Source organism: Coturnix japonica, chromosome 5 (genome assembly GCF_001577835.2).
Source record: "Coturnix japonica isolate 7356 chromosome 5, Coturnix japonica 2.1, whole genome shotgun sequence".
In the NCBI taxonomy this organism is placed as follows: Eukaryota; Metazoa; Chordata; class Aves; order Galliformes; family Phasianidae; genus Coturnix; species Coturnix japonica.
Genome location: NC_029520.1, coordinates 44,139,262 through 44,154,174, shown reverse-complemented (window position 1 = coordinate 44,154,174; position 14,913 = coordinate 44,139,262). Strand labels below are relative to the sequence as shown.

Genomic DNA, 14,913 nt, shown 5'->3' with positions numbered 1-14,913 from the left:
AACATACCACCATTGTCCTCCGCACACAGAAGCTCAATACACACCTCTTTAACGATATAGCTTTGCCTCACAAGTGTAACTCAGAAGGAAAACATCCAAGGAAGAAAAAAAATCAACAAATGGGAAAATAAGTTAATTCCTAGCTGAACCAACCCTTGAGGTCTCAGACTTACTACCAATGAGCTCTTGATGTTCTCTTCCTAATTCATAAAGTGCCCAGCACTCCCCCTGCCCTGCAATTTGAATTCATGCCTGCTACAGTGGCTGCAAATGGAGCTCATTATGAATAGCTTGAGCATGCAGGGACAAGACAGCCCTCTGCAGCCTGGGAGGGACTGCACAAATGCTAAGGAGGAAACGAGAATCTCAGGGATCCTGAAAAACTGGAAGAACAATCTGAAGAAAAAGCAATGTAGCACGGACAGCTTGGAATAACTACATAGATAGGAACTGTGCAAACATGAGACCAATCCAAGGAAGGAAGGGAAGGGATGGTGTGGGAAGGTGTGGGAAGGNGTGGAAGGGAAGGGAAGGGAAGGGAAGGGAAGGGAAGGTCTCATACTCAAATATATGAATATGATATATTCAGTGCTGTCTACAAATGCCTAAGGTAGTCACCCATCAGTCAGTGTGCAAAGCCTTAGAGAACAGCTCAAGAAACAAGAAGCCAACAGAAGGAAGAAGAGGCTAACAAGAGCCAGAGATCAAGAATCAACATCCAATACAATTCAGAGAAGAAAAGATAAAAGATTTAAAACTGCCTTCAGATAACTTAGAAAGAGTCTGCAAAGAGAGGGGAATAAATGACTTTCCCTGCCAGCTGTGGGTGAACATTGCAATTACAAAGCACTTCTGGTGGAGAGGGTGATTTCTAACAAGCAGATTGCCTGGAATACGAGGGGATTCGCAGAACAGAGGAAAACTACTTTGGTAAAGCCAACCTTTGCCTTTTCATTAACTATAACGATGACCCAAGAGCAGCTAAATCTAGGGCAGGCTCTCGGGGCTTGGTAGTTTCAGACCCACTTGCTTTTGCTTTTTTGTTCTTCCAAATTGAGCTGCAAAAGACGGGAATACTTTGGGGGCAGCAGAGCGGGGGTTGGGGTGGGGGGGGGGAGCAGAAGGGCTGAGCGCGGCTCCTACCCCTTTTTGCCCCATCCCCGTCCCTCCCTCCTCCCGCAGCCAGTGCCTGCAGACGGCGGGGGGGAGTTGTCCCGCTGCCCGCCCCTCGGGGGCGCGGCCCGGTGCCCGGCCGAGGGCGGGCGATAGAAAGAGGAGGCGGGGGGAGTATCGGCAGCGCGCAGAGGGCCGGGCCCCGCCGGTGGGAGCGGAGGGCGCTGAGCATGGCTTTGGATTTCCTCGCGGGATGCGTCGGCGGTGAGTCTGGGGGTGCTGAATTGAAACAATATAAAGTAAATAAATATATTTCTTTGTAAAGGGTGGAGAAAATGAGCTTGGCAGGAGGGAAATATATATTTATATATATTTATATATATTCAGCTAAAGCCCTTCTCTAAGCAGGAGGAAGGGGAAGGAGCGCGGGGCTTCCTGCAGCCCCCGATGCGCAACGCGGAGCTTTAACGTTAAGAGGAGGAGGGGAACGATGCCATCGCTGCTCGTCTTCCTCTTCCCTGTGTATCAGCTTATGGCCTCCGCTTGTTTCCCTCTGCTATTTTTAGCAGCCAACGTGTGTTCTGGAGGAAACCATTTATTCTCACACCGTTTTGATTCTCTACATTTGCAAAGAGATTTTTTTTTTCCCCCCCTGCTTCTCATCCCGGCCTTGTTGTTGTTGGGTTGTGGCCTTTGCATTCTGTTGAGGTGGCTAATTGCCGGCCTTCGTGGTGTCCTTGGGCACCGTGGGCTGCCCCATCCCTCTGCGCAGTGCATTCCCCCGTGGCTTCTGGGGGAGCAGCAGAGTGTGCCCTGTGCATGATTTGGGATCGCAGAGGTATGGAGCTGGGAGAACGCTTGCTTTATGCAGCACTTGTGTTTTTCAGTGCAGCATATAACCGCTGGGCCTCTATGTAACACAGAAAGCCCCCTGATGCTGGCATAAGATAAAGGTGCTCCTTGTGCAGGTGTTGCTATCTGCCCACTCCTTTAGGCTGCCCCAGATTCTCCCTTAGAGGCACGCTGCGCTCTCTGCCCATGGCCATGCCTCAGGGTGAGGGGGATCACTCTGAGCATCCATGTGACACGATGCTGCTGTAGACCCCAAACCACAGCCTCGCCAGAGGCGTAGAGGCACCCGGTGCTGCTTTGGGACCAAATCGGGGTCCTGACATGCCGGGGCGCTCCCTGCCTGCCCCCCTGTCATGCTTCAGGAAGGCAGCTCATAACACCATCTGCTTTGTTCCAGGTGCTGCCGGAGTGCTGGTGGGACACCCCTTCGACACTGTTAAGGTGGGTTGATTACAAAACACTTCTAAGTAGAAAACTTGATTAGTACGTTTTCTCAAGGAGATGGGGAGATTTAACCAGATGCTGTAGAAGCCTCAGTCTGTGACTGAGAGCTTGGGGCAAGCCTTGTTAGCTGCTCCTTATGGACTGGCAGCCTCCAGCCCTGCAGAAGTGAACATTCTTTGTATGTATGATTCAGCCCTGAAACATGAACAAGTGTTGGCCCAGACCCAATTCCATCAGTGCAGTAATATCATCACATTTGAAAATAGGATCTTACACTTAATTTTGTTCGATGCTTGCTCCTCTGTAGCTGTTCACTACTAACTGCTAGAAGAGCCTCTACCTCCATGGTAACTCCAGCTCTTCTGTCCCTACACTGAAAGCTTTGCGTTGTTTTTGCCCCAAGATCTGCTACTTACTCCTCAGGCATTAATTTGTTGCATAAGCCCAGGGATGTAAGTGGACAAAAATCCATAGCATGAAGCTTGCTGGGGAGCTTTTTCCTCCCTTTAGGTATAATAGATGAATATTCTTCATAACTTTCCAAGTTAAAATATATTTCCTGATGGTTAGCTTTGTGCCTTATGCATACTAAGAGTAGCTAAGGCCTTTTCAAAGACAAGATTTTTGGAGGATGTTAATTCCCCTGGAGGCCCTTCAGCCAGAAGTCCCAGCCTGTTCTTCAGCCCTGGATGATGACTTGAGTCACTTTCTGGCAGCCTTATGTATAATCTCATGCTGGAAGAGGGGACATCAGTGTATTTACCACTCTGTTATAGCCATATCACTTGACTGCAGCATGCCAGCTGTGATAGCTATATTTGGAATACCTCTACGTTACTGAATTAGATATGCAAGGGCTGATAGTATTACAGGGGTCATCACCATATTATGTATTCTAGCCACATGATTGACTCAACATTGAACAGATTTTCACAGCTAATGGATTTTAGGCCTTTCCAGCCAAGTGCAAGTTGCTCAAATAGTTAAACAACATTCATACGTTTCTGAGAGTATGGTAAAGTTAACTGTAATGTAATTGGGTTGAATTAGACTAAATATTTTCAGGAATGGTAGCATCCAGACTTGAGCACTTTTCTAATGGTGGTACAGGGACAGCTGTCTCCTCTCTCCCCATCCTGCCAAGTTTTGTTGCTTAACTCAAAGTGAGAGTCACGGCACTGAAGCCAGCAAAACCGCTAAAATTCTGTGCTCGTGCTGACATTCAGTGTTGGGGGAGGGGATGGTGAAGATGTTTCACATTATAAACAGCTCATAGTGCATGAAACTAAACGCTTAAGTGCCTGCAAAACTGGGGCTCCCATGCTAGTTTTGCCAGATGGGTTAATGCTAAAAAGATGTACTGGCTGTAGAAGTATATTGCTGTACAGTAGAGCGGAGCAGTTTTGTTTCCAGATGATTTAAAGCATTTTACAAATTCCAGTGTGGAACGTGGCTTTCATACCACCAGAAGGAATAACATTTATCTGCCCATTCTTGGAGGGCAATACTAATGTTCATGTTATTAACTGGCATAGTCACCACCATACGTGGGGAAAACTAACACCATAACCACTCTTTAAAAGACAAGAAAGCATATTGCTTTGTATATGTATATACATTAATAACTCTTTTTGCATTTCTATGGTTGGCCATCACCTTAGACTGTGTTTTACTATAACTGAACAGTGGGGAAGTTGCTTAGATAAGCCAGAATTTTATTTCCACCTTGCCCTTTAAGCTTTTTTTTTGGCTGGTGCTCATGCTTCACAAGGGGGAGGGGGCTGGTGGGACACACAGGGAGAGCCATGCCTGGGAAGCCAGGCTGAGAAACCCCCTTTGAGCTGATCCCAGAGCTGGCACACTCCTTAGCCCTGGTTTGTTGATGTAATGTGTAAAATTGCTTTTTTGCTTTTAACTGCCTTTACTTTCTGAGCTAGGGGCTGTCTTCATTAACAGCAAAAGTGTTACTTTGTTGTAGATGAGAGATAAGCCTCATCACGGGAGAGTTACCTAGTAAGTATAGCCCAGGTGAACACTTCTGTTTCTCTCAGTCTTAATTTATTCCAAAATGTAATAGTTCAAATAAAGATCTAAAAGACTTAAGAAGCTTTTATCCTTTTGGGTTTTAAACTGATATGTCCCTCTTCTACAACTGTAATGTGGAGGGAGTGGGGTTTAAATATCCATTTAGTTATTTATTGATGTAAAGCCTTACTCTGAACCTTTCCAGTATGCATTTCTCAACTATGCGTGCTTCCATACACAGTGGCTGTAAGACAGAACCTTGGGTCTTACCCACCACATATCCTTGGAGGAAACTAATTGCTCAAATGTCTCTAAATCACTTATTTCACTGTTAACTGTTTGGAGTGTCAGAAAGCTTTTTGTTGGTTTGTTTTCCTTCATTTTGAGTAAGTCTTTAACAATGTGAAGTTACAGCTTGTCACTATGGCAGCTGCCTTATCGACAGCAGCTTCAAACAGGAAAGAAGCAAAATGAAAGGATGCAATGATTGGCAGTCAGTGAGTAAATAAAGATCTGTAAATGATTCATCCTTCCCGTAGGTGCACACACTAAATTAGAACTTGTTGAATATAATATTAATGCCCATGATATAAAGCTTTGTATACATTATTGCCTCACCTAGCAGTTTGCTGCTGCAGGTGCTGCCATCTGATCTCAAAGCTAAGAGCTGCTTTTCTTTCTTAGGTGTGATGTGTCAGTACTTTTAGCTTTCTGAATACTTAGTCCTACAACATCAGTCAATGTTTCATAAATCATGTAGTTAATAGTAGAAGCTATACACTGCTAGGAAATAAAGCCTAGATACACAGTACTGATTATTCTAACTTGCTAAAGGTACTCATATGGAAAAGTAAAAAGGCTGCTAAGCTGTAATTCTTCCAAAGCCCATATTTGGAAGCCCTTTAACTTCATAGCTGAGGTTTGAATAGCAATAAAATGATAAATGGAGTCAGACCAATGTTTTGGGCTGTTCTGACAGCTCATTGACATGTATGGCTTTGCTTATGGGACTGCTTCCTGAGCAGCTTTAACAAACTCAGCTGCTTCAGCCCCCAACCAGACTCTGAATAACAAAGGATTTATTTGCTTTGAATCCTGCTCTAAGCCTGCTCTGAACTCTTAAGATGTTGTAAAACTCTGTTTCCTCTTTGAAGACCTGAGGTCAACTCAGTCTCCAAGCATGGCTTAGTGTACACTAAAGTGCACATTAAAAAGACACTAAAAACTACAGCTTTGATTTACAAAGCATGAAATGACATGTTATGATATCAGAAACACTCAAGCTATTCTTTTCTTCCCTTGAAAAAAGCTAACCTTAATACGGGCTTCTGAGAAACCATGTCCCCAGATTGGTTCTAGACCCCTGTAATCTTAGGGGCCTTTCATTCTGGTGGTAGTGGAGTTACTGGAGGCAAAGGGGATAAAAAGACTAAAGTCAGGAATTTCCCACACCTAATAACCCTTTCTTTTGTTCCAAATAAGTCTTGAATTTTTGTGCTGCAGAGCTGCCACAGCAGTAAATGGTTGATAAGCATCTCCTCCAAGGAGCATTGCAGCCCTCCACGCTGAGATCAAAGACAGATGTCTAACTCAACCACTCTAGTGAAACCAATTACTGAGTTACTGCAGTGCAGGGTTTTGCATGAGCTATGTAGCTCCGAGGCTTTCTGTTTCAGTGAGCTGAAGGCAAATTGGCAGGAAAACCTGAACCAGACTTTCCCATCAAAGGTCAGAAATCACCTCAAAAAAGCAATGTCACCACTCAGTGCCATCGCCTGTTGCGTGGAATGTTCTATATCAGTTTTGTAAAAATTAATTACTATTTGAAGGTGTGATGCAGCCAACACCCTCACAAGCGGTTTGCTTTCAGCAGACTAAGATTTAAAAGGCTAAGTGACTTTTTGTTCCTTTCCTTATCTGAACATTAAGCTATCTTAAGTCTCTTCCCCTCAAAACTCTGAAAAAATCCCATGCCAGTGAAGGGCCTGAAGCCTGGTAGCCAGAAACACTACATGTGTTGTTGAAAGCTCCCAACCTTTTATTATCGTCCCTATTTCACGCTTGACTTGTAACTATACGTTATAAAATACTCTTGGGTTTGTACAGCAAAAGGAAGCCCTTGTTGTGTAGTCAGGACACAAAAGCTTCTATCTGAAATTCTAGGTAACAGCATACCCCGTTGTACTCCTTCTCTCATTCTCAAAATAAGTCATATCCTCCCTTCACTATTTTATTTCACTCTCCAAAATAATTCTGAACACTCAAGAGAATGTTTTTAAATGATTTTGCCACATAACGGCATTCTAATGTCCAGTCTGTGCTTGTGCATATGTATTCTATAGCAATTCTTGATGTATGTAGAAGTCACTAATTTACCAGTTATGCTGCTCTCAATGTACAAAATAGCATCTCATACCACTTTTTATAGGTTCGTCTACAAGTTCAAAATGTAGAGAAACCTCTCTACCGTGGGACCTTCCATTGCTTTCAGTCCATCATAAAGCAAGAATCTGTAAGTACAAAGTAAATGCTTTCTCTGTTGTGGATCTTCATATATTTTGTATGAGAAGGGTGGGAAATATGGTTAAAAAAAGAACAACACACTATAAATATCATAATCAAAAGGAAATCATACTCTGAATCTCACATGGCCACAAACACTGCAGTACTTTGCATCGGAGTTTTCAGGTTTGGTTACTTACATTCAGAAGCTTGCTGAACATTTCCTCATTTTCGTAATTAAATTTGGCAATTGAAACAACAAAGTTAAGTTTTTAAACAAACAGTTACACAAACAGCTGATTTTCTGAGTCCAAACAATGAGAGAACACATTACTGGCTTCTCTCTTTCTCCACTGGAGCTTACAGCCATCCCATTAGTTATGGTCTTTAGGGCTTATACATAAAAATATGTATATAAAGCTTACAAGAAAACTTTTAACCCCATGGACTGAGAGATTCTTTTCTGTACTCAAGTATGCATTTACACTGCTGAAAATGCTTCAGTGCTTGCATTCTAAGCTGAGATGATCTTATTGTTACAAAGCAGGTTCTTCTGTCCACAATTAGGAAGTTAGAGCATGAGTGAGATCCAGAAAGGACATTTTCTACACAGCTTCAGGAAGTTATCAGTACTAGTGCTAAAAACACTTCTTTTTCCTTCCTTCTTCCATCAGGCTTTTGGACTCTATAAAGGCATTGGGTCACCAATGATGGGACTTACCTTCATTAATGCAGTCGTGTTCGGTGTGCAGGGAAACACGCTGCGTGCCCTCGGCAAAGACACTCCTCTGAACCATTTCCTCGCAGGCTCAGCAGCTGGAGCCATCCAGTGCATCATCTGCTGCCCCATGGAGCTGGCAAAGACAAGGATGCAGCTTCAGGGAACTGGTGAATACAAACAAAAAACAAAGAACTACAAAAATTCTCTGGATTGTTTGATCAAAATCTACCGAAAGGAAGGGCTGAGGGGCATCAACAGAGGCATGGTCTCTACAGTCATAAGAGAGACTCCAAGCTTTGGCTTTTACTTCCTGACCTACGACTGCATGACCAGATACTTGGGCTGTGAAGCTGAAGACAGTTACGTTATTCCCAAACTGCTGTTTTCTGGGGGGATGTCAGGGATTGTGTCCTGGCTCTCCACCTACCCTGTGGATGTGATCAAGTCCCGGCTGCAGGCAGATGGTGTTGGAGGTGTAACGCAGTACAAGGGCATCCTGGACTGCATCAGGAAGAGCTACCAGGAGGAAGGCTGGAGGGTGTTCACGAGAGGCCTCACTTCTACTCTTCTCCGAGCTTTTCCTGTCAATGCAGCTACTTTTGCTACTGTCACTGTGTTCCTAATGTACATGAGGTCAGAAAATGACCTTCGTGAATGTGATCCAGGCCCGGTAATCCAGCAGCCTTCTAGTCTGTGAGCAGTGTGTGCTTCCAACCTCGATCTGAAACCCAGCTGTCTTCTTATTGTAAACAGCTGATCCACAGAAGTGGTGTAAATGTATGCTACCTGTATAAAGAACTAGATGCATCAAATTAAGATTTCATCCCATTACTTGTATAAATAGCACATGACTTTATAAAAGGCTTCATAACCAATAGTATCCAAGTAAGATGGGGACCTGCCTTTAGAAAGTACTGTACTGCTGGGGCTCCAGAAGAGGATCTGGAGAATGTCAGAGTACCAGAAATCAGGTTTTAACCCATGTTCTGAATGACTGAGTTGAATGGATGCAGAAGTGTGTTCAGAAAATAAATGCTTTTTGTATGTAGCAGGAGCACATATAGTCCTCCAAGGTAAAGTAGGGAATGCTGGAAGCATTTTGCAGGTAACCCTGAACTGTGTAAGACATGGATTAACGCTCAGCCTCATGTTTTACTTTTCCTCTGCTTGTAAGTGTCAGTGGTTTTAGTAGCAACATTATTCACACTGGTTTGCTTAAAAAGAAGAACAAATTGTTTCCAAGCTACTCTCTTACCTTTCAGATTAAACACCTCAAGCACAAAGTTAGCATTTGCACTTGTATTTACTTCTTCCTTTAAATTTCAAGGCTAGTACGGATTAAAGGAAAGTCAAGGCTAGCAAGACTGATGTCTGCCTTCACCTCTACTTCTTGTTTGGTGGTGCACAGTGTGTGGGGGGTGGTTTTAGGCTGTGTAAGCTTTGTTCTGAGTTAATGCAACTTTGTGCCACTTCCCCAAGGTGCAACGTAGCAGCCAGTGATGTACAGAAGTCCTACCTGTGTTATTGCACAAAACATTAGTGGGTGTAGTGATAGCATAGCAGCTTGAAGTACCGTGGAAATACGCACATCTTTAGGTCTGAAAGTTTTATGCCTTCCCAGAAAATAAGGGGTGTAAGCGTAATGGTTTGTGTTGAATGCACTTGCATTGTGAATTTAAACAATACCAATTTCTGTGTATTTAGTTACAGCACTACTGAAAAGACTAAAAAAGGGGTTTGGAGAATTTTCTGGTTACGTGAATCTGCTGTGTTTTATTTTTATCTTTTTAGCAGTCTGTTCAAGAGGTCAGAGCTTTAAAATGCATTTCAACATCTGGAAGAAGAACCGCATGTATTGGGCACCGACAGCCAGGAGAAAGAAGGGAGTGCATGATTGTTGGGGAATGTTCATTAACATAGCAAGCTACTTCAGTAAATCTGTTACATTTTCAGTTGGGACAAGTGCAATATGTGTTTAATTTATATGGATTTTGATAAAGAAACCTTGTTTCATAGCATTTTGCACTGTAACAACATATGCTGGGGAAACCTGTAAAACTGATATGTGTTTTTATACCTTGAAGGTATGTTGGATGTTTTAGTGCCTACTTGCACTGAGATTCAAATTGAATGTTAAATCTGTCTACTAAGCTGCACATGCACAACTCACAGCAAAGACCATTTACACCTTTGTACAGTAGTCTGTAATTACTGTATATAAAACCGAGGGAATAAATTGTTTTTTAAAGATATTGATATCCTCTCTTCAACTTTTCTTATGTTTTTGCTCAAATACTTCCTTGTTTTAAATCTAACCTGCAAAAGGGTGGGCTTTCTGGCTTTTGCCTGAACAACTGTGTTCTCCATCTGCTTTCCACACACCAGCAGCAAGGAAAACATCTTGCACCAGCATAAAATACATCAGCTGCTTGACCTTGTTATTCATAATGATCTCTTCAGCCAGTAGCTCACTTAAAAGATATTTAGCTACCAAGACCTGCAATGGAGTAGGGGGAGTATTTGGGCCCTTCAAACTCCGCATTTATTCAGTCTAAGTACAATTCTCTCAGCAAGAACAACAGCTTTAAACTGGGGCACAGAAATAAAAGACATGGAACAAGCAAACAGTGCCTCCTCAGAATTACCAAGGCTGGAAAAAACCTGAAGGTCATCCAGTCCATCCATCCTCCTACCACCAATATCTCCCCACTAAACCATGTCCTTTAGTACAACATCTAAACATATCTTGAGCACCTCATTTTTCCTAGTATCCAACCTGACAAGCCTGTAGAAGAAATTATTTGACCAAAAAGGCCACATCATTTTACTCTCCCTCATGACCCACCCTGTTACTGGGTGGTTCATATCAGTGTTATAAACTACAGCCACTAACATGTTCAAATAGACAAGAGGCGGGGGGCAGGGGAGGACCAGAGGCTTACACAATGTCAGCAATGAAAACAAAGCTTTGACCCAATGTCCTGGAGAAGTAGAGATTACTTTTAAGCAGGCTTGAACATGAAAAATTCTTATGCTACAGGAAACTTTTCAGTGACAAATTACACTGTGCAAAGGTAGATATTGTGGGAGTTACAAGTCTTACAGAGGTTATTATAGCAGATCTCAAGCCACAATAGAAAAAAAAACCACTAAATTTAAGCCTAAACATAAAAGCTGACCCAGCATGGATGTGTTTGTTCTGTGAAATTAGATATATTTGCTACAATACTAGAAAACTACGTTAACAGCTGTTGTTAAGCAGACTTCTATTACGTACTTAGTTAAAGGACAACTTAAAGCCCAGCAGCGTGGCAAATATTAGATTAGCAGAAAGGGCAATGAAATCTCTTCTTATCAGAAAAGCAGCCCCAGAAGATAGGAACTTACAAAGGCAACATGCCATATCAGGCATTACCATCACGGGAAAAGATGAGGAATCTAATAGTCCGTCTCTCTCTGGGGGAAAGCAAGACAGCAGGGAGGGCAGTGATTCTTGCTGGACCAAGCTTGGTTTTGAAACCAATGTTCCTATGTTCAGCAATTTATATATGCTCACAGGCAGTGTGAAAGGAAAGCAGAGGAAAACAGAGTGCCCCTAAAAGTAAGTTTTACCCAACCAACTCTTCTGGTAGGACACAAACTCACATTGGATGTCTGTTTGTACAGGCTCATCCCTGACCCTACACAATTTCATCGAGGTCCTGAGGAGGTGCTCCTTCACAGCAGGAAGGTAGGAGGCAGGACCCTCACCCTTCTGCAAGGGCAGATTCTGTCTGCTGAGAGAAGCAGGTATGTGCTTTCACCTAATGAAGAACCTACGATGGGGAATTTTCCAGGCTAGGAGCAATGTTCAAGCTTGGTTACTTAAAAGTGGTACAGAAAAATAACTCTTACCTTTAATTTTCTGCAGGAAGTTCCTCCTGGGTTCCCTGCCTGCTCACAATGCAGTGACTATGCAGTTCCATTTCACAGTCTTGGGGGAAAAAAACAACGAGGTAATGCACTCAAAATCAGATACACTTCCCATAGCAGTTGAGCATTTTAGTTTACAGCCCACTGCTCCTCAGATTCAGATTACAAAACTTTTCTCTTGAAGAAGAAATCTTCTATCTGTAACCCATGCAAGAGGAAAGAAAAGTAACATGGCCCCTCACTAAACAATAAAGCAGAACAAAACAGAAACACAAAAAACCCATAAAGGCCACAGTATTGCACCTTCAAATGCTGCTCCAAACAATAAACTTCTGTATGCCTTTTAAACCAATGGGAGTCATCGGATCCATTTAAATCCATTGGAAGTTCAAAGCACTGGGTACGTTAACTATGGGATGGAAATTGCAGGTAATTAGTTATACCTTTCCCATGTATGGAAACCTTCAACTCCACCAGCTGTTTCAACAAAAAGCAGCAATAACTAATCCCACCCCTTTGAACTGTGATGTAAGCAATTCTGAGACACATCACAGAACACAAAAGGTGTTCCAGTCAAATCCTGATTATGATCCAAGACTTCATGTCCAAAGGCCAAATCTTCTGTTATACTGGGAGAGAACTGCATTGAAACAACTGCACGATGCTCCCTGCGTAAGGCTGTCACAAACTCTGCAAGCCAAACTGCTGTTGGCAAAATTAGTGATGCCTTTGGGAAGCATCTTGCAGTTCTGAGGAACACCTGATTTATGAGCCCATTATGTCATCCCATAAACATTGGAAGAGTCATAAAACAGGGCTTTCTACAGTTTTGTTTCACAACCAGTTGCTGATGAGCTGTAGCTGAAGCAGATTTGTTAGGAGATATCCAGTTACCGAGCTTTTTTGTGTATGGGCTTTCCACTATTTCACAGTGAGTTCAGCTCATTCCTCTGCTTATCCCTCTATGATTCATCTCAAAAGTATTGTTCACTTATTACACACAAACCTCCCTCCCACATACACACTCTCGTCGCCCTACAGAGTACCGCTCTGACAGCTTCTGCAACTGCACTGCAAACCTTACCAACAACGATTCACTGAAGGAAAGCCAAATGGCGAGGCCCTAACTGAACTCACCTTAAACTTCTTTGGAGGGCACTGGTGGAGAGAATCAATGCTATTTTATGCATCTATTAGATAATAAACCTAAACAGCCCCTCTCCCAGGTGAAAGCATATCATTAATAATATTAGATTTCCACACTTCTCTCAAAGATATTCAATAACCTTGGATGTACAGCTCCTCTAAGAATATACAATCCTCGTCACACTCAACTTCCACAGTTCTATTGCTTTGCTGGTTCTTTTTACAAATGCCTATATACAAAGTCATATTTCTTACTCTCCTCAGGTGCGTGGAAAGCTTACTTTCACCCTGCTCTGCTCGGAGCCTGGCAAGGCCTACTGTACAACAAAGTTCAATTTGTAGATCAAATGAATACTGAGTCAGTCTCATGTTAACACAAAGCTTCCAAAAGTCATCATTATAGCTTTAAGCAATACAGAAACATTAGCGTAGTTACTATAAAACACTGTTTGTTATATAACCTGGATAATTCTATGATTCTATATATATATTTAAATATACTTTATATATTATATATAATACAAACCAAGTTAAGTCATTAGGAGCTGTCCTTGAGTATATTCATCTGAACTGAGTAGGAAGACTGATCAGTTCCAGTCTTTCCAAGGCATGCACTGATGAGATCTATCCTGTGAGCACCTTAGGACAACCGAGGTCCAAGTGTTAACATATTTCAAAACCACTTTAAAAACACTAGCTTTATTCAAACATTTTAATGTCCCAGTAATTTTGTTATTGCTGTTAAAGCATCTCTTCTTCTGCTCATTTACTGTGGAATTGTCAGAAAGGACCTCTATCTGCCTTGAAAATATTATTGCTGACAACATATGTTATTAGAACATGTTCCATGTACAGATTGACTGACAACTTGTGACCATGGCAGAGAAAAAGAAAAAATAAAGAAAAAAAGAAACATCAGACTGCACTATCTCAACAGTGAACTTCTTGGTTCAAAAAGAAGACAACCAGTGCCAAGGGCAAACAGTTCTTACAGAGAGCAATAAAGAAGATCTCAGTGTTATCGTTAAGAATTTATTCACTTACCATTTCAAAGCTGTACCTGGGCTCTTCCTACTCACTTATTAAGAAGAGTAGTCTCTAGAACTAATGAGTACGTAAGTTCCATTTGCCTCGTATTTAAAACAGGAACTACTGCTACAGGCAGAACAAAGACACAGCTGAAAAGTCTATTAAGTTCTACAATTAAAAAACTCATCTGAGTTCAGAAGATAGAAGGCTTAAGGAATTTATGTGCGCACAGTCTTGCAGAATTTTCTCCTTCCACTTCAGCTGCAGGAGAATCAGTCAAGGTAACATTAAGCATAAATCACAGGCAAAGTTTAATGGGCATGAGGGAATAGACATTTACATCTTTTGCTCCCTTAAAAACTACAGGCTGCACTTCCCCAGCCCTCAGACTCTCCTCTTCTTACCTGAGCTTGCTCACAAATTCATGGTATAAAGAAGGAACTTGTGGCTAGAAGATGGCCATGATAGTTTGCGGAGTCCACTTTGTTGTTATTCTCAAAACTTGTAATTTCACTGAAAATGCATAAGAAGAGCTCCAGAATCAACTAATCCTGCACTTTTAAGAACACAATGTGCCAATTAAACTATAATGCATAAATAACTTACTGCTTCTTGTAGGTATTTATTTAATCCCAGTATGAATTTTACTAGTTAACAAAGATCTTTCATGTTTCTGAATGTTGCTCCTCAGACTCAGGAATGTCCTGAATGCTTAATAATTTGAGGCTTAGATGAGATGTTTCCTTACACAGATGTACTAGAACTACTGACAACACAAGTTTCCAGCACAGCTTTAAAACAAGATTAAACGTAACTCAGCGGCAAACGCACGTTCAAGGATAAGGAACAGAAATCATCAAGCCATCCCTTTACTTTGCAACACAATATAACTGGTACCACTTTATGACAGTTTCGTGCAAGACTGAAACTATATATACTATTATTATAAAAAAAAAAAAAAAAAAGTCAATCAGAACTAGACTGAACTCGTTTTATTTCCTTCCAAAAAGGACAGACACTAATTTAACTAAACACAGAATTTAACTGCAACTATACAAATTTAAGAATATTATCCTGCTCAATAACCGCTTTTAAATATATATATATATATATACTGCCAAAGTTCTAGTGTATTCCTTATAATTAAATAGCCCACCTCTCTTCCAACC

The 14,913-nt window shown here is 41.9% G+C and overlaps 1 protein-coding gene across 1 annotated transcript; it reads left to right on the top strand.

Annotated features, from left to right (window-relative positions):
* Positions 1-1,262: 1,262 nt before the first annotated feature.
* Positions 1,263-9,913, top strand: SLC25A29 (solute carrier family 25 member 29). The gene is made up of 4 exons (XM_015865663.2): positions 1,263-1,377; positions 2,363-2,406; positions 6,863-6,946; positions 7,611-9,913. Exons 1-4 carry the CDS (start codon positions 1,344-1,346, stop codon positions 8,352-8,354), a joined length of 906 nt encoding a protein of 301 aa, XP_015721149.1. The 5' UTR covers positions 1,263-1,343; the 3' UTR covers positions 8,355-9,913.
* The last annotated feature ends 5,000 nt before the right edge of the window (positions 9,914-14,913 follow it).